General features: G+C 37.7%; 2 protein-coding genes across 3 annotated transcripts in view; both read right to left on the bottom strand.

Annotated features, from left to right (window-relative positions):
• The window catches only part of LOC107666115 (MTSS1-like protein), a 78,253-nt gene extending 72,507 nt beyond the window's left edge, over window positions 1-5,746 (bottom strand). For both annotated transcript variants that reach the window (XM_016457265.1, XM_016457266.1), the window contains exon 1: window positions 5,043-5,746. In XM_016457265.1, the coding sequence (XP_016312751.1) occupies window positions 5,043-5,114 (72 nt within the window). In that variant the 5' untranslated portion in view covers window positions 5,115-5,746. The remainder of the gene's footprint in view (window positions 1-5,042) is intronic.
• A 1,999-nt stretch (window positions 5,747-7,745) lies between these two features.
• On the bottom strand, window positions 7,746-16,691 carry LOC107666114 (oxidative stress-induced growth inhibitor 2-like). The gene is made up of 6 exons (XM_016457264.1): window positions 16,601-16,691; window positions 13,515-13,582; window positions 11,374-11,510; window positions 10,990-11,181; window positions 10,377-10,468; window positions 7,746-9,934 (listed from the first exon to the last, which is right to left on the bottom strand). Exons 2-6 carry the CDS (start codon window positions 13,570-13,572, stop codon window positions 8,866-8,868), a joined length of 1,548 nt encoding a protein of 515 aa, XP_016312750.1. The 5' UTR covers window positions 13,573-13,582; window positions 16,601-16,691; the 3' UTR covers window positions 7,746-8,865.
• Between the last annotated feature and the right edge of the window lie 1,601 nt (window positions 16,692-18,292).

Raw genomic sequence — 18,292 nt, 5'->3', positions numbered from 1 at the left:
AGAATGATTATCAGTTCCACACACAGAGATATATAAATTCTACATTTATTTAAATGAGGGAAAAAAAACTTCACTGGTATCGGATCGGTATCGTTATCGGCCAATCGGTATTGGAGGCGAAAAAGGCGGATCGGAGCATCCCTAATTATTAGGAAAGGCAATTTGCAAAGATTCATTAAAAAAACCTTACACTCACTTCTTCTGTAGGTGAAGCTGGATCACGAATGATTCGCGCGAACATAAGACGCATTTATGTAGATTGGGAGCGCATTCTCTTCAAAAACAAACGTAATCCACTGCGTCTTCAGCGGCTCAGATGTCGGGATGGGTGGATTTTTATCATTTTAGGGTGGTTGTGTACACACACTGCCAACACACATTTCAGTTCAAACAACTTGTAAAAGTGCATGTAGCATCATATGACCCCTTTAAGTTTTGTCCAGTGCATCAACTATGCTTATTTAGGCGACTTGCTATTTACATTAACTGAACTGTAAGAAATGATATGCATGCGCACATTTAAAAAACAAACACACATACACAACAATCTACAGATTTGACACAACATAGTGGAGAAATACTTCAGTAGTATATTATTGTATCTGCGCTATGCTTAGTACAAACCTGTTTATGCAATTTCACTTATTTAATTTTTATTTGATTTTGTAGTATTTACAATTTATAACTTTATAATGCCTATTCTTTGAAAATCTTGTTTCCAAATTTTTATTGCATTACAAAAACGCAATAAAATGCTATTTTCGTATAATGTATAATGCTATATTCTCACTTTCCTAACTGTACTGCAATGAATAAGTCGCAATGCAAACGCAAAACTATTTCGTGCAGCACTTTCGCCTATTTGCATTCCAGATGCCTCTTGTTCTAATGAACTTAAAGGCAAAAACAGTGTTAACAACATACTATATTTTGTGTCTCAGTACCAGGGTAAATACAATCACAGTAAATACAATCTGTAGACAGTAGGGTAATCTCATCACAGTTCAGCAATCTAAAATACATATTGCAAACAGTTGCAACAGAAGGGGAAAACTCTCAGGTTACCTGCTGTCATCCTGTTCCATGTCTAGCTTATTGAGACCTCACGAACCCTACTAAACATCTCTCCACCCGAGTCTGTGTATTATGATAGGAACCAATCTTTCACAGTATTTCTGCAGGTGGGAATGGAATTCTGTTCTGTTATCCTTCTCTCCAAATAAATGGAGGTGTCCAATGTTACCTACAAACACTCCGGTCCAGTAAAGATCACATTGTACAGGGCATAGGAATCTTTGCGTTGTTCCATTAATCAAAGGACAGTTCATCAGAAAATTTTAATTGTCTTCATTTAAAGGTTTTTCTATTACATATTTTTGGTCATCTAATGTAATTATAAGCAAAAATAGCTACTTATTGTATTTCTTTGAAGATGATACAAAGAGGGACATATTAAAACCACTGTTACTGCAAAAGTGAGTTCAGGATAAAAATATTTTACTACCGCATGTCAGACAATTAACCATCAGACGAAGTTTCATATCATGACAACCCTAACCATACAGGTTTGAAACTACATTAGGATGTGTACATGATGACAGAATTGCCATTTTTCAGTCAGCTATCCCTTTGATTATGTGCAATTGTTGCACTATTGTTTTGGTGAACAAAAACTGACAGAACACAAACTTGTTCTGTTGAAGGAGAAGAGCTGTAGCACTTGCAACTGAGAAGCAGAATCACAGACCAGACCAGAAAAAAACATTTCTCAATGGTGTGAAAGGACAAATTAAGTAATGTGCATTCCAGAAAACACTTGCTTCAATCCATTAACGTCAAGCAAAGCAGAAAAAAAAACAAGACAACCAAGCTCACATCCCTCACTGCTAAACATCAAATTCTTAGAAGAAACAACTTTTACCTTGACAGCTTAACTTTATTTCTGACCAGTGACATTTGTCTCCGACTACAATTTATTTTTGCACTTTTGTATTTCACAGCCTACGCTTACATTGAGGGCTGTCAACGTAAGTGACAAGTAAGCAGCAGCTAGCGAGGCACTTTACATGCATTACTCTTGAACTTTGTGGAAATCAGGTGCAACAATGAGTATAACATAAGAGGTGAGGAAGCATACAGACATTAGATCTACCCAAAATAATGTAGTGTGAATGTAGACTAGTATAAAAGAATGATTCCCTCTAAATACCTGACGTCTGGCATCTGGAAATAGCTACTTAGTCCTGCTTATTTAAGTAATAGTATTAAAGCTAGGGCTGCACGATTAATCGAATGCGATTGTCATGCGCATTGCCGGTTCTGTAATCAGCAGTAAATCATCATCACGTGCTTTCAGATGGAGCAGCATTTACTACACATAGCCGTAGTTCACTGACAAGTTACGCAAACAAATCGCAGACGATTTTATTGCGCGATTCTGAAATCGAAGAAATCGTTCGCAATGACAGCTGTTTGCATAGCTTCTCAGTGAACTACAGCTCTGTGAAGTAAATGCTGCTCCATCTGAAAGCATGTGAAAATAACACATTTAATAACATATTTTTACTCCAAACTCACTTCATAACATCAGTCGAGTGTTTGAAATAAATCCTTCTGTGAGATGATGTGGCTTCTTACACAGAATAAGGCACACAACATATTTCATAGTATTTAAGCAGTGATAAAGGCATTGCATTATAAATATACTTTATTTTAATGAAAATTGCAATAAGAACTCAGATAAACCGTATATTGCTGTAGTCGTGTGTTTATTAGTCACGGTGAATCAATGAAAGCAGTTGAATCTTCTGTTTATTCAGCTGCAGCGATAGGCATTTTCTGGGTTTCTTTTGCGAGGTGTATTTGGAGTTTCAGCGCGAGAGCGCCCTCTGGCCTTTGGATTGAGATTTACTTCTGATCACAGAACCATGCTTCACTGAAAGAAACGCATGACAATCGCAGCTTCTGTCGAATCGCGATCTCGATTCCATTTCGATTTATTGTGCAGCCCTAATTAAAGCTTTGCACTTTGTATTATTTGATTCAAGGCTAATGCTTGAGTACAAAGCACACCAAGCAAATATCCCAATTAGAAATAAGATATGATCTTTAAAACAAATCTTCCGTCACGAACCCACATGAGGGTGAGCAAATGATGACTCTTTTGGGGGGGATGAACTAAACCGTTAAATCTGGACAATAATCTAAACTTTCATAGAAAACACTTAACTTCTCTTCTCCATGCACTTGGACATCAGTGCACATTATGGTCGGCGCTATTTATGGAGTTGTAACAGATCACAACATAGCCTTTGCCCCACAGCTTTTTTTCTGTGTATCATAACTTTACATGCACGCAAATTCACACGCGCACACACACAATCATGGGGATATCCTCCTGCACACTTCCCCCTTCCTGTGAGTCAAATGGCCTATTTCCACATTAACAGCACGCATACAAATGGATAGCTAGACGTTGCCAAAAACCTCTGGTCCATTTATTCGCTCATGAAACTCAAACTATACATCAACCGAGTACAAACAAAAACATGGAAATTTGTCATCATAAATGCAAACCATTAAATGCCAAACATGCAACAATCCACATGTTCCTAAAATACTGTGGCCCAAAATGTATTTGAACAATTAAGAAATGTGTGCTGTTGCATTACATAGAAACATTATTCATGTTACACTTTTTAACTATACATGTTTTGAGAACACTTGTAGGTACAACAGAGTCAAAAAAACGACATCCACGATGCTTTTCTGTGCATTTGAAACACAATAAACCACATCAAATTATGCATAAACAAACATCCTAATAGAAATCCTTTCAGGACAGAAAAAAACAATGCTTTGACTGAATGCATACTTGCAAATTGAGCCTTAATGTCTAGATTGAATAAAGCCTGAGTCACATTGAGCCATGTTTACAACAGGATGTGACACACTTTAAAGACTTCCTGCTCACCTGTGCACACTCACACACCACTGCATTACAACACATTTTCAACAAGGAAAACGATTAGTCAGAGTTATTATAATGAACAACTGGTATTAGCAGTATTTGAAGAGTATTTCCATGTTTTAGGGTTACAATACATTAAAAGTCACCATCCAGTGTCCAAAAATGTTCAGCAACACTGCTGTTAGACAACAGGACATAACTTAAAACCACATGTGCGGAGACTGTTAACTAGAACTTCTGACAGATGATAAACTAAGCTGACAAATTTTAGATAGACTGATTAATTTTGTAAACTAGGCTTGATAATTGCTCAACACTTTAATATATGTCATGGTACTACTAAATAAATATTATATACCATCATATCTATCTGGCTCATTTAAATACATAGCCATATTTAAAGGACATTTTTGACAAATACCATAGTGTCCTTGATGTGCAATTCAAACACTGTGGTATATGAATATGGTTCTGCCATGGTGCCATCTGTTAACATATTTGCAACAGGGTATTATATATGTACCATATTTTTGGACATTGTGAAGTTGTATAGATCTTGCATTAACATGTATATAAACAAAACATGGATGTACTAAGGTACATTTTTTTCTGTAAGTGATGGTACTCCAAGCTCCAAGGTATTTAAAAGAATACCAATGTGCATGTCAAATTAGCCATTTTAATAACATGCTAGTTTTTATGGTAGTGTGACAACAATCCCTTTGAAGTGCCTTTGAACATGGAAGGTGGAATAACCACATATTTTTCTACTGTATATTACTTTACAAATAACCTAAATGTATACAGTCTTTCTAACTAGTAAATGCACTCGTATATCCGAGAGGATCAGCCTACACAGATGTAAATGGTGATTTGAAGGGGACGCACATCACAGGGCGGCTGGATTCACATCTATCAGCAGCCGGCCAACCACAGAACTGTTGCCAACCCTCCAGAACAGCTGGAAAATAACTTATTCTGAGCCTTTCTACAGACAGACTCCAAACCCACCCATGAAGCTGGGGGGAAATCAAAGCATCGGGTGTGTTATTTCAATTTGAGAGGGACTCACCTTCATGTCGTTCATGATGATTTGGAAGAGCCCTCCCAAAGCGCTACACTCCTTCTCCATTCCCGCATCCATTTTACCACACGCGCAGCGGTGACACTTCTCCTCCTTGTGAAAGCTCGCCTCGAAACCCGCTGTCAATATGTGAAGGGTGCGGTACGAGGCTGTTTTTGAAGGCTATCGTGTGAATAAGGCAAAAGTGGTTAAATTAACGCAAAAATAGTGAGTGTTATTCCGCTGATTGGCTGCCCGGCGCAAGTAAACTAGTCCCGGCCACGCAACTTACTAAACCTCTGAAAATACATCACATCGCCACGACAAAAGTGGATAAAAAGCCCAAAAGCGTGATTTTTGACAATAAGTATCCAGGTCAAAAAAGTGCCACGTAAGCACAGGTAAACCCGTAGGAAAAACCGACCGTTGAAAGTCTGCGCCGAAGTACCTGGCTCGGCGTTTTCAAAAGCTTGGCTCTGCTGGATCGATAGTCACGTTAGTTTAGATCGCGACAACCGCCGTGTTTTTTATTCCTCATGGTTTCATTCAGTCGATCCAGCCGCAGATATGTCCTTTATGGGGATTATTTTGAGCGGTTGCAGTTTGAAATAACTTTTCGGTTAAAATGAATACAGCAAAACCTGACTAAAGTTTCGGCTCCTGATAGATTCCACAGAGTAAACAATTCACTCCTGAGTCCTGGCTCGCTCGCTCTCGCGCTTTCTAACCCGTTTGTGTGGATCGGCTGGCGACGAACTCAAAAGGGGGCGGAGCATGAGTACTTCGGACATGTTCGTGCTTTTCCGTTACTTTTGTCATAGCATACTAGTTGATGTATGTAAATAATATATGTGACCCTGGACCACAAAACCAGTCATAAGGGTCAATTATGTATACATCGTCTGCAAGCTGAATAAATAAGCCTTTCATTGATGTATGGTTTGTTAGGATAGGACAATATTTGCCCGAGATACAACTATTTGAAAATCTGTTATCATAGGGTGCAAAAAAAAAAAAAATCTAAATATTGAGAAAATCGCCTTTATAGTTGTCCATATTATGTCTTTAGCAATGCATATTACTAATCAAAAATTAATTTTTGATATATTTACGGTAGGAAATTTACAAAATATCTTCATGGAACACGATCTTTACTTAACATCCTAATGAATTTTGGCATAAAATAAAAAATCGATAATTTTGACCCATACAACGTATTGTTGGCTATTGCATATTTGTATATACAAATATACCCGTGCTACTTATGACTGGTTTTGTGGTCCAGGGTCACATATAATATATGTATGACCTATATAATAATATGACCTCATAACAGACACAATATGAAATGTTTGTATTTTTAAAAACAATTAAGGCAAACAAGTAAAAGCGAAAATGTGATAAAAATTTGTGAAATAGTTACCAACTGCATCACTTTTTACAACCATTTTGCTCTTTTTATTCATTTATTTTTAATGATAAGACTTGATAAACACTGTTAAAAACCATTTACTTCATTACTTATGACTACAAGCTGTCCACATTTGCTAAACTCTCTCTTCTTAAGAAATTTAAAATGTACTTTCTTTCTATAAAGATAAATCACAACAGAAGCACATCCTGATAGATTTATGTAGCCTACACACAAGAGCTGGTTTTCAGGGATTCATATCATCTATGAGTCAGCATCATCATTGTAATCTTGCCCAGCCTTGTGCTGTTAACTGACATTACCAAACGAGTCCACCTCTCAGCTCAGCGGTCTCATAGCAACGCAGACATGATCAATTCAGCATCACGTCCTCTAGTGGCCACCTGTCTGTCTGTGGGAGAGAGCGGAGGTCACCTTGTTCATCAGTCTGCAAAGGGCTTCCCACACAGCTTCATGTGCCCACTCACAGCACAAACATCCAGACTCACAAAGTCCATGGATGGAGTATTTAAGTCAGTGTCTTTTAGTGTTGCTATAAAATCAACAGTTCATTTCACATATACATAAGTTTCGAAAAATCACACACAAGGTTATCTTTTCATTTGTTTAATTTGCAATGTTCAACATTAGAAGTAAGGATTTTTAGAATTCATTTGTAGAGATTGCTCTTGAAAAGAGCCATTTCTAACTAAATAAATATTTTAGAGCTTATCATAAATAGAACAAAATTACATTAAATTATATTCAGTATCTTAAGTTTTGTTTAACTAGTACAGATGTCCTTAAGCTGTAGTAAATACTTGCTACCATCTAGTGGTGAAACTTTAGTAGTGATTTGTAATATATGTGATGTGATACTAGTGTATTACAAAAATTACAGTATATACTGTGTATACTGCCTATTTTTTTGTATATATTATGTATGCCATATGCTCATATATTTAATATTTTAACCTATTAAAAAAGCAATGAAGCAATATTAAAGAAAATATTTGAAGAAATCCACTTAAAAAATTTATTCAATACATCTACCAGTTTGTAGTTTAACCAACACACAAAAGCCATATTGTTATCATGTGACCCTTTTATGGATGGAAAAGTATTAATAATGTATGAAACATTTTTAAAAACTAAACTTTTTACCTTAGTGGCTTTGACCAACATTCTTAAAACTGCACAGAACAAGTAGTAGTCATAAATAAATAAATGAACGCACAGTATTTTTTTCAGGCTCCGTTTTTTTTTTTTTTTTTTTAAGTATTTGACTTCAACAACCCATGTAGATAAACTATACATATTTTTATTTCAAAAAAGTACAAACTATTTTTACAAACACGTTTGATCAGAGCTGCCAGGGTTCATAACTTACATGCAAGTAATACAGCAGAAATAGTTTTTAGATAAAAAAAAAAAAAAAAGGAGGTTGCATCATAACCTTGAATCTAGAATCGTTTTCTTGAAGGAACAAGATATGCATTTTATTTGAATTTACATCTTACACAATTTAAATAAATGTAGTTATTTTACTCATTGCATCAAAAGGTCCTCGAGGTCATATATTTGGCCCATGTCAATTAACACAATGTTGAATAAGCTTATGTAAGATTAATCATTCATTCAAATAACGTCATGATAGATCATTATGTCTGATGCAATGTTGCTGGCTTCAGTCACGGCGTGCAAAGGCCCTCTTGTGGTCAGTTTTGTAAGTGCAGCCTGACCTCTCCGAGCTTGGCTTTAGGTTAGTAACAGCAGAATGAAACAAGGACGTCTTAAACTTTTAAGAGCCCTCATTCTAGACACTCAAGTCTGGTTTGCTGGTTTAACCAAAGGATTCACTACAACTGTATGCTTTACTTAGGAAGGCAATGTACGGGAGACGAAGTTAAAATGCTATGATCTTTCTGATTTTTTAGGTCCACTATGCACTACTTATACATTCATTGAAGAAGACAGTAAGAGGGTGAGTACCACCACCATTGATACAACAGCAGCATTTGCTTGGCAAAGTTTAGTTTTGTGTTTTCCGTGCATGAAGGAAATATTAGATTTGAAAACACTGAGCATACAAATGTTAATTTGGCACAACAGAACATGATTGCTGTGAGAACATGAGTAGTGTTTCGAGTGAGCAGCCATGGACAAATAAATCCCTGAAGTGTTAAAGCACCCTGTGTCCGGAGACTCAGATTAATGTTCAGAGGCGGGTTAGTTAGCCATTAACAACAAAAAACTGTGTCCGTGCGCTTGCAGTGGGATGTCGGAACGGTCACGAACTGTTCAACAACTGATTCCTTTGTGTCAGTTGGAGCAGAACCACTGAGCATTTTCCAACATGTATGTGGATTCTGGAAGTACCAGATAGCTATACATCAAAGAGCTCTTTTCACCCCTTTAAAGTCAATGTCTTTTCATGCTTCCAACGTGCAGTTGGTCAGTTAAATATTCAATGAGCTTGTTGTGCAATTCTCTTGACGTTTTTTTACTTTGTTTTCGGGCGATATCACACACAATGGCCAAAGCTCCGCCTTTCAGGAACCGCACAAAGTTCTCACCCACCAGCGGACCCATGGCATACATCCCTGGCTCCTTCACGCACTCATATGTGTATGGATCCACGTCTAGCGGGTTCCGCCGACAACTGATTGGCTCTTCCGAGTCCAACGCCAGCGGACCACCATGTTCTGGGAGGAATGACAGGTTGGGATGGGCACCAATCAAAACGAGCGCCATTGAGACTTGCAGCACTGTCTGTATCCCTCCCTCATCCTCAAGCACACACTTGCCATCAGGTCTGAAGGCAGCTACATGGTGCTTTGGGAAACTTAGGTAACCAGGATAACAGGTATACGGGCTGGTGCCATCAGCAGGTGAAGAAAGAGGCTGGTTGGACAGATTGACCACCGTCTCACCCACTTTGTACTGCTGTTGGCTCATCATTTGATGCACTTTGTGGTACTCCGGGTAGAGGAGCTTGGGCAGCTGGTTGAAGATGAGCGCCGGATCACTCACAGGTCGCCTAAAGGTGTGATATACAGGAGTGTTCAAGTGGTGAGCTGCCAGAACGGCATCTGCCGACGTCAACCCAGCACCAACCACAAGAACCGGCTCTGAAGCGCGGTCCAAGCGGCCTGACGAAATGGCAGCCTCCAGCTCCCAGAAGCTGTGGCACACAAAGGGAAGGTTTTCACCTTCCACGCCGAGACGGGCAGGGATGTCGTGGGTTCCTGTGGCAAGCACCACGTTCTCGGCATAGACCGAGAAAGGGACTTCAATTTCTTCACCACTGCTTGCTCTTCTCTGGTGGCCTTGGATCTTCCAAACGGAGCAGCCAGATTCAAGGGAAACCCGAGACACTGAGGTTACGGTGGTGCCGCAAGCAAAGCTCTTCTCCAGACCCATTTTAGTCACATTGTGCTGGTAGTACGACGCAATCTCAGCTGGTGTGGCCCGGTCATTACGTAAATTTCTGCACACACAAACCAGTATGTTAGATACTGGAAAAAAGACAATTTGGAAAAAAAAGAGAGACTTACTATTTTACAAAACCAGTAGTCAACATTTGAAGTGGATCGAAAAAGTTCATCAAAGTTGCCCTAAGACAAGAACAACTTTGGACAACTTTGATGAAAGGTTTTGATCCACCATCTTAAGAGAAATTAAGATAATTATTGCTTACTTATACTTCTCACATTATGTTAGAAAAGAGAAAGCATTTTAACAGAAAATTGTACACAGAACAGTTTTTGTAAGCTGCTTAACAGTTTCAGTTTGGTTCTAGGACTAACACAAAGGGGGAATCTTATTTTCATATCAGACTTATGCTAAGAATCGGACTAAGAATGTTGTATGAAATACGAGCCCTTTATTCTCTGCACTAATTTTAATGTTTGGGTTTCATTTCTTTATACCTTCGTTTATCTCTCATCCACTCCTTCAGCTTCAAACCAGGAAGTTCCATCCAGTTAGCTAAGCTGAGTGTCAGCATTGAGCCCTCCATCGCCTGCAGGCATCAAGCATAATAAACAACAACTTGACATCTTGGAATGAAGCAGGCAGAGCACAATAATAACATCTGATCAAACTGGTACAAAACCTCAATAGAAAACACTGTTGAAGTTGTTTTCAGGCATGCAACTATGGATCACATGAGTTCTTTCCCATCAGTACCTTCTAAGTGTTTTTTCCCAACAGGGCTGTACTTGTGTATTAGGGTGAACCTCACATTTCAAGTCATATTTCACCCTATTTCTCATCACTGTAATATATATGAACATTTTACTTCTGTGTTTTACTCATTGCTCTTTATCACATGACAGTAACAGGAATACAACTTTGGAAAACGTCTCCAAAATCTGAAGAAAATTTAATTTTTCTTTAGATTTTGGAGTGAAACATGACTTGCACATGGATTTGTGACACTCACCCATTTAAAATAATAGTACAGCTTCGCAAAAAAGAGAACAATATGACTGCTGAGGCATTAGATCAGAAGCCAGAAATATGTTAGGTGTGGTTACTTACATGCCAGGCCCCTCCAGGTGGTCCCTTCCCCAGCACAAGGTGAGGTGTAGCCCTTTCCGGCTCATGTCTCCATATCAGTAGGGAGGCGCAATCCACTCCAAAGTCACCATCTGGAAGAAGGAGGGCGTCGAAGAGCACAGCCACAGGGTTTGATGAACGGCCCTCTACACCCTCACACAGGTACTCTAGATCCTACATGCACATAATTAAGACAAAACTGTTTTTTTTCTGTATTTGAACATGAGAATATGAGTCATTGACAACATTCACTAATCCTTGTAGTATCCTATAGAGGCTTTTGGTGAAAAACGATACAATTAATCACCACTTGTTATGTAAAGAGTTGTGGTAAATGTATATAGGGGGATTATGTGTGTGCATTACCTGGTCAAACAAAGACAGATGAGGATTCTCTGTCAGCTTGTTATGCAAAATTGGGTTGGGATGGAAACCATCAGGGGAAAGGTAAGGCGTGTATCCAGACAGCAAATAAGAGAGACAAATCCCTGATGGTCCATTACCTGAAATACAGCCATGCATGTGAATACTGGAAATGCTCTATAGATCAGGAACTGCAACAGAACAAGAGTTCTCACTGTTTTTAAGCTGATATAATCTCACATCTAAACATGGTAAATGTAACTGAGGTGAAAGGATTTTCAAAGTAGCCAAAATATTGAATAAACAAAAATGCAAGGGATTCTGGATGTGCAGAACATTTTTGAATAACATGCATTCCAATTCTGTGCAAGGCTGCTGAGCTTTCTGTAGAGTTCTGCACGCACAGATTCCATTTGAGTCTGGTCATTAGTTAATTCTGGACCTTGGCTGCAATGCATTTCAAATTGCTCAGAGAAGTACAGTCAAGAACAGTGCTTCTCAAAGTCTGGACTCGTCGCCATTTCGTATTTCAAGAGCACTAATTTCCTACTTTGATAAACTGTTAAACTTATAAATCATGCGTTTAGTTTTTTTAATGTCTTTTTGGAGATGGTCCGAAATGAAAGCGAAGGCGAGATATTTAGTTTTCCTGCGTGACGTTGTTGTCATGACATCCGGTGAGCGTTTGACATAGCATAATCGGGCGAAACTTCACCGCTAATATGAGTTTTTATTATTATTATTATTATTACTTAGATTATGCCGGCCATTTGACTTATAGCAGTGTCCAAATGCTTCCCATACATGGAGTTATTTGTGGCGGCCCGTCACTATATCAAAACTGACACGGTACAAATAGCTAGATTTTCCAAGAGGCTTATAGGCCTACTTCTTTGAAACATGAGCACTGCGCTTTCAAAATTTCCGTTACCGGGGAAACCACTATATCTCCAGCTCCCAAAGCACCTCCTGCTGGCAGAGAATTAATTTGCATTTGCAAGTCTGTGGGAAATACTGGTGTCCGTCAACAAACATAAACAAAAAGCATGCTTCAGAACTGTTTTGAGTTTATTATTACTATGATTTAGGCTACTACTACTACTAGCTATTACTATCTTATACCCTGCAATAAACATTTACTCAAACTCCCTTTTATGAGATAAAGGGGGGGATGAAATTGTTTTTTTTTTTTTAATTAGTGTTTATTTGTTATGCATGTTATGTAAGTTTATTAAAAAACAAGTTTTGTAATAACCAATTGTTTCGGTCCAGACCTCTGACACTGATGAAAATTCAGATTTGGACCTTTGAATGTAGACTTTGAGAACCCCTTGTCTAGAACAAAGATGACAACGAGAGAGAAAAAAATTCAAAATTCGGACAAACATATCGGCCATCAGCTGCCCTGATTTCTAAATATCGGCATCGGCCAGAAAAAAAAAAAAACATATTAGTCGACCTCTATTGCTGACACTTAAATTAATTGTTTTGCCACTTTTGCAATTGTTATTAATGTATTTTGAATGCAAAGGGCACTTTATTATTTTTTTAAATTAGTGTTTATTTGTTATGCATGTTGTGTATGTTTATTAAAAAAAAACCTTTGACACTGATGAAAATTCAGATTTGGACCTTTGAATGTAGACTTTGAGAACCCCTTGTCTAGAACAAAGATGACAACGAGAGAGAAACAACAGAACAAAAATAGAATGGTTTTGCATGCATTATGCATGTAAATGTGCATTAACAATTGCTAGTGCTCATGGACAACAATGTAAACAATTATAAATATATATAATATATATATATATATATATATATATTATGACAACTCCAAAGGGCACTTTATTATTTTTTTAAATTAGTGTTTATTTGTTATGCATGTTGTGTATGTTTATTAAAAAAAAACCTTTGACACTGATGAAAATTCAGATTTGGACCTTTGAATGTAGACTTTGAGAACCCCTTGTCTAGAACAAAGATGACAACGAGAGAGAAACAACAGAACAAAAATAGAATGGTTTTGCATGCATTATGCATGTAAATGTGCATTAACAATTGCTAGTGCTCATGGACAACAATGTAAACAATTATAAATATATATAATATATATATATATATATATATATTATGACAACTCTTACCAACAATGACAACAGGCAGGATATCATCACAAAATGTGTCTTTGTTGTACAACTCCATAGTGGCTCACCTGTTACATGAAAAAAGAGAACAAATGGTGAGCTGCAAAAGCTATAAACAACCATAAACCCCCCTCCCAAGATACACAATACCAGATCACTCCATCCAATTTCCACTTTCTTAGTCATGACTAGTAATGGTGACTAATATTCTCCTCTTGTATTAGATAACCCTATATAATCTGCATTATAGTAAGGCAAACTATAAGCTTCAGCCGGCACTTCTTATGAATCAACCAATGTATTGTTACATAACAGAAGTTCAATGTAACCATGAGTGCGCAGAATTTCTTAAAGTGACAGCGCCTGTTTAAAGCTGTTCGCGCCAGGGTAGAAATCGCCGAGTCATTCTGAATTGCGACCGCACGACGTGCCAGATGTCTAGTACACTTATTAATACACAAATACACTTCAAATATAAAGCTCTGCTGGTGATTTCACTTAAATATATACAGGTGTAATGCACATAGCTGACTTTACAGACTTTTTCCGTTTTCTTGAATGGAGTCCAGGGGGCGTGTGCGCCAGACGTTTTTTATGTTATGGACAGTTTATAAGGATGCAGAAAAAAAAAGGTAAACGGACACAAGTCATTCAAGTTCAACGTTTAAAAACCGTAAGTGCGTAGATTTAAAGTGTGACCGCCGTTACCAACGTGTGAACTAGAAAGCTAAAATTGTGGGACTGCTCATTTAAGACACTTGAGACGTTTTCCCCCACTGCCTCGCAAACTGTGAATCATTTTTGATTGACAAGTAGCCCACCCAGCAAAAACTCGTTAAAAAGACGTAAATGCCAGACGTCTAAACAACGTTAAAATTTGGTTGAAAAGTGAAAGGTGAAAAGACGTATTTTCAGGCCTAATTACTGTCAAAATAAGACAATTCACAAGAGTACCAAAACATTTATTGACACATTAAATACATCTTTTACGTAAAAAAAAGCTTAAGCCTACATTTTCAAACATACCATAAAAACAGTAATATTGTGAAATATAACTACAAAAATAATTATTTTCTATGTGAATGCATTGCAAAATGTAATTTATTCATGTGAACTGTATTTTCAGCATCATTACTCCAGTCTTCAGTGTCACATGATCTTCAGAAATCATTCCGATATGCTGATTTGCTGCTCAAGAAACATTTGTTGTGCTGCCCAATATTTTTGTGTAAACCATATTTTTCAGTATTCTTAGAATAGAACTTACAAAACAGCAGTATTTATTTGAAAGGTTTTTTTAACAATTCTTTACTGTAACTTTTCATCAAATGAATCCATCTTTTCTGTATAAACATCATTTTTCATCATTTATATCTTTAAAATATATTTATGTTTTATGTATTTTTAAAATATATTTCAATATATTCAGCAGTGCTTCAGATATGTCAAATGTCTAATCTATTTCTTCACTTGCTACATTTATGCTCATGGCTATATTAGGGCTATGTGGTCCGAAATAAACGTGCTACTGCTAAATTTGTACTAAATTAGACGGACCAAACAAAGCTCAGTTTTCAACGTCTATTGAACTAAATTTGGACCAAATCAGTATGTTTTATGTATTTTTAAAATATATTTCAATATATTCAGCAGTGCTTCAGATATGTCAAATGTCTAATCTATTTCTTCACTTGCTACATTTATGCTCATGGCTATATTAGGGCTATGTGGTCCGAAATAAACGTGCTACTGCTAAATTTGTACTAAATTAGACGGACCAAACAAAGCTGTTTTCAACATCTATTGTGAACTAAATTTGGACCAAATCAGATGGACCAAAAAAAACCCAATTTTCAACGTCGCTTTTTGGGCTAAAAAAAGTCCATGACGGGCCGACTTGATTTAGCCCAAAAAACGACGTCCAGATGACGTCTGGTGCTGGGTAGGTTGCCGGTGTTCTGACATATAATGCTACCTATCAGATTATGCTACCAACACTGCATTTATCCTACTGTAAGGGTAGGTTTAGGGTTGTGGTAGGTGTACATGTTAATAAAGCCTCACACCTTATTAATATCATGCTGGAAGCAAAATCTGATAGGTAGCACTTTTCGCTATCGAATTATGCTACCATCTGTTTTAATGGGAGGTAGCAAAATCTGACAGGGTAGCACAAATCGTCTGAACAGTGACTGCGACCAGCGAGCACAGTTCTAAAGTCCATTCAAGGAACTAAATCGCACGCTTTCACGTGCGCCTATATTTAAAGAGATAGTTCATACAAAAGTAAAACTACAGTCATACTCTCTCTCATGTACTTCCAAATGGCACGAAACCAAATGTCTTACTTGACTTTCTTAATGTGGGCAAAAATGCTATGGAAGTGAATGGCGACTGAAGCCGCAAGTCCCTATTCTGTAAATTACATTGGTTTCATTGTTCTTTCACTTTTAATATACGCGATAATGCATTAAATAACGGAGGTATTTGCGCTCCACAGAACTTTCCAGAGCAGTCGACATGCGTTTCCCAGTGACGGCTTCATCGTTTCACAGTCGCATTGTACGAAGCGAGCCTCACCGCCCGTTTAACTGGTAAGATGCGCGAATAGCCTGATCAGACACCCCAGACTGCAGGTTAACGGGATTGCATTTAATTTACGAAGATTACACGAAAACTGGTGTTCCGGTAACTGTCTGCAGCGTAACCCAGATGCTTGTATTTCAGTCTTGTCACTGCCCAGACATGCCCACGAGACAATTTCCATATCCGACGGACACATTACGACGCAACACCAAATTAAGGAAACAAGAACAAAGATGAGTTAAGATGACCCAAGAGATGAGATGAGTGCAAAAGGTGACGCAATTCATCAAACCACGATTGAAAATGATGTCAAATCTTCTAATGTAACTCACATTGGCGTGATGAGCGTAAACCATCACGACTCTAATGTAGAAAAAGCACGTAACGTTACATGTGATGCAAATTTCCGAGATCCGAATAACTCGCAGTTGACAGCAATTCTTGAATATACAAGCAGAGCGGCTGCGTTGACATTTTAAATGGAAAGGTAAAATACTCACGCAGCTTTCTCCCGTTGTGCTTCTGTGTGGCTGTAATGAGAGATGCCGCACCGTTACAGCCCCAAGATACTCGTGCGCTAACGGATGTTACAATTCTTCTTCAGCGTCCGCCCATTCGAGCCAATCATCGAGCGAAGACGTGACGCTTAGCATTATGATTGGTTGGGTGAAGGGTGACGCAAGAGCGTGTCTATGGTTCTAGCTTGTAGTTTTCCATTCGCTGACCGTTTCTCAATACCAAAGTATGCAAAATTCGGATCTGCGCCCTCGGAAGTTCGGACTTCGCAAGAGGACGGAGTGGGGCTTCAATCTTCAACTGGCTGGCAGGAGCCGCCACTGACAGGTCATGTGACAGCTGCCAGTCTGATTCTGGCTGGTGGCAGCTGCCAGTCTGATTCTGGCAGGTCATGTGACCTGCCAGTGGCTGGCTGGCAGCTTCAGGCAGCCGCTGTAGATCTGTGAGTAGAACGCCTACCCTATCACTCTCGCTGCAAGGAAATACACTATTTTATTATGAATATATTTTCATGACTGTTTTTTTTTTGAATGATTGACGTTTTAGGGTTTTTTCCCCAATTAAAGCAGTCAAATGAACGTGATCACGGCTGGTTGCTTACTGACGCTTCGTTGGACGCTCAACCAGCCAGCCGCTGCTGCCTCTCATTCCAAGGAAATCATTCTGATTTGTATGGATAGTGACTGTAGTTGTGACGATATTACGATTTATGTTATGTAATAACATTTGTTATGCAATAATGTAAAGCATAAAAAAATACCTATTAAAAAAGTGAATTATCCCAATAACATGAATCTTTCTCATAAAGTAATTTCAGCGACAACAGGACAAACTGCAATGCTTTTTAATAATTCAATAAAAGAAAGACAACTTAAAATTGTAAAATCACGGAGCACAGACTGTATCAGTATTTTACAAAGACTATTTACAAATAAAAACAAGAAAAAAAACTATTTACAAATAAAATATAAGAACATATATATATATATATATTTTGCTTGTAGCACTTAAAACTGTTATTCCACACAGTATCCAGCAACAAAGGCCATTTCCGCTTAGAATCTGTGGAACCCCTCTGTCTTTCTGAGAATCAGAATGGATATCTATAATCAAGTAAAAACACAATCATTACAATTGTATCACATAAATTGTGCATTAAATGTAGAATTGATAACTGCATAAACACACTATATTTAAAATATAATTAGCTCTTGAATTATTAATGTCTTCTTCACAAAACGTAACATACCTCAGGTGTCATGACTTCCGTAACATAAGAAACGCTTGATTAATCTTTTATTTTCAATGCCAAAACACTGAATACTTTGTCAATGATTCCATCAGTCTATGACAAACAACAATGCAAATATTTCACTTATTAGTGTTTCAAATAAATCCAGCATCTAATAATTCAATTACATTCCAATAGTTTCAGATTATAATGAATGATAAGATATTGAGAATCTTTGGTGTAACAGTACTATGAAGATTCAAGATTCAAGATTTTTATTTGTCACATACATAAAGCTATAAAAATAAGTAATTGTGGTATGTTATTGTACCTGTTCTTCGTCAAACACTGAGATACGTAGTTTGCACAGATTTTTCAGTGTGGGTGCATAATTCGGATGCTTGTGTAAAAACATTCTTTGTGATTTCACTGCACCAGATGTGAG

The sequence above is a fragment of the Sinocyclocheilus anshuiensis genome, unplaced genomic scaffold (assembly GCF_001515605.1).
Source record: "Sinocyclocheilus anshuiensis isolate Anshui unplaced genomic scaffold, SAMN03320099.WGS_v1.1 scaffold447, whole genome shotgun sequence".
In the NCBI taxonomy this organism is placed as follows: domain Eukaryota; kingdom Metazoa; phylum Chordata; class Actinopteri; order Cypriniformes; family Cyprinidae; genus Sinocyclocheilus; species Sinocyclocheilus anshuiensis.
Note: the sequence above shows the minus strand (reverse complement) of the source record. Positions and strands in the feature narration are given on the sequence as shown.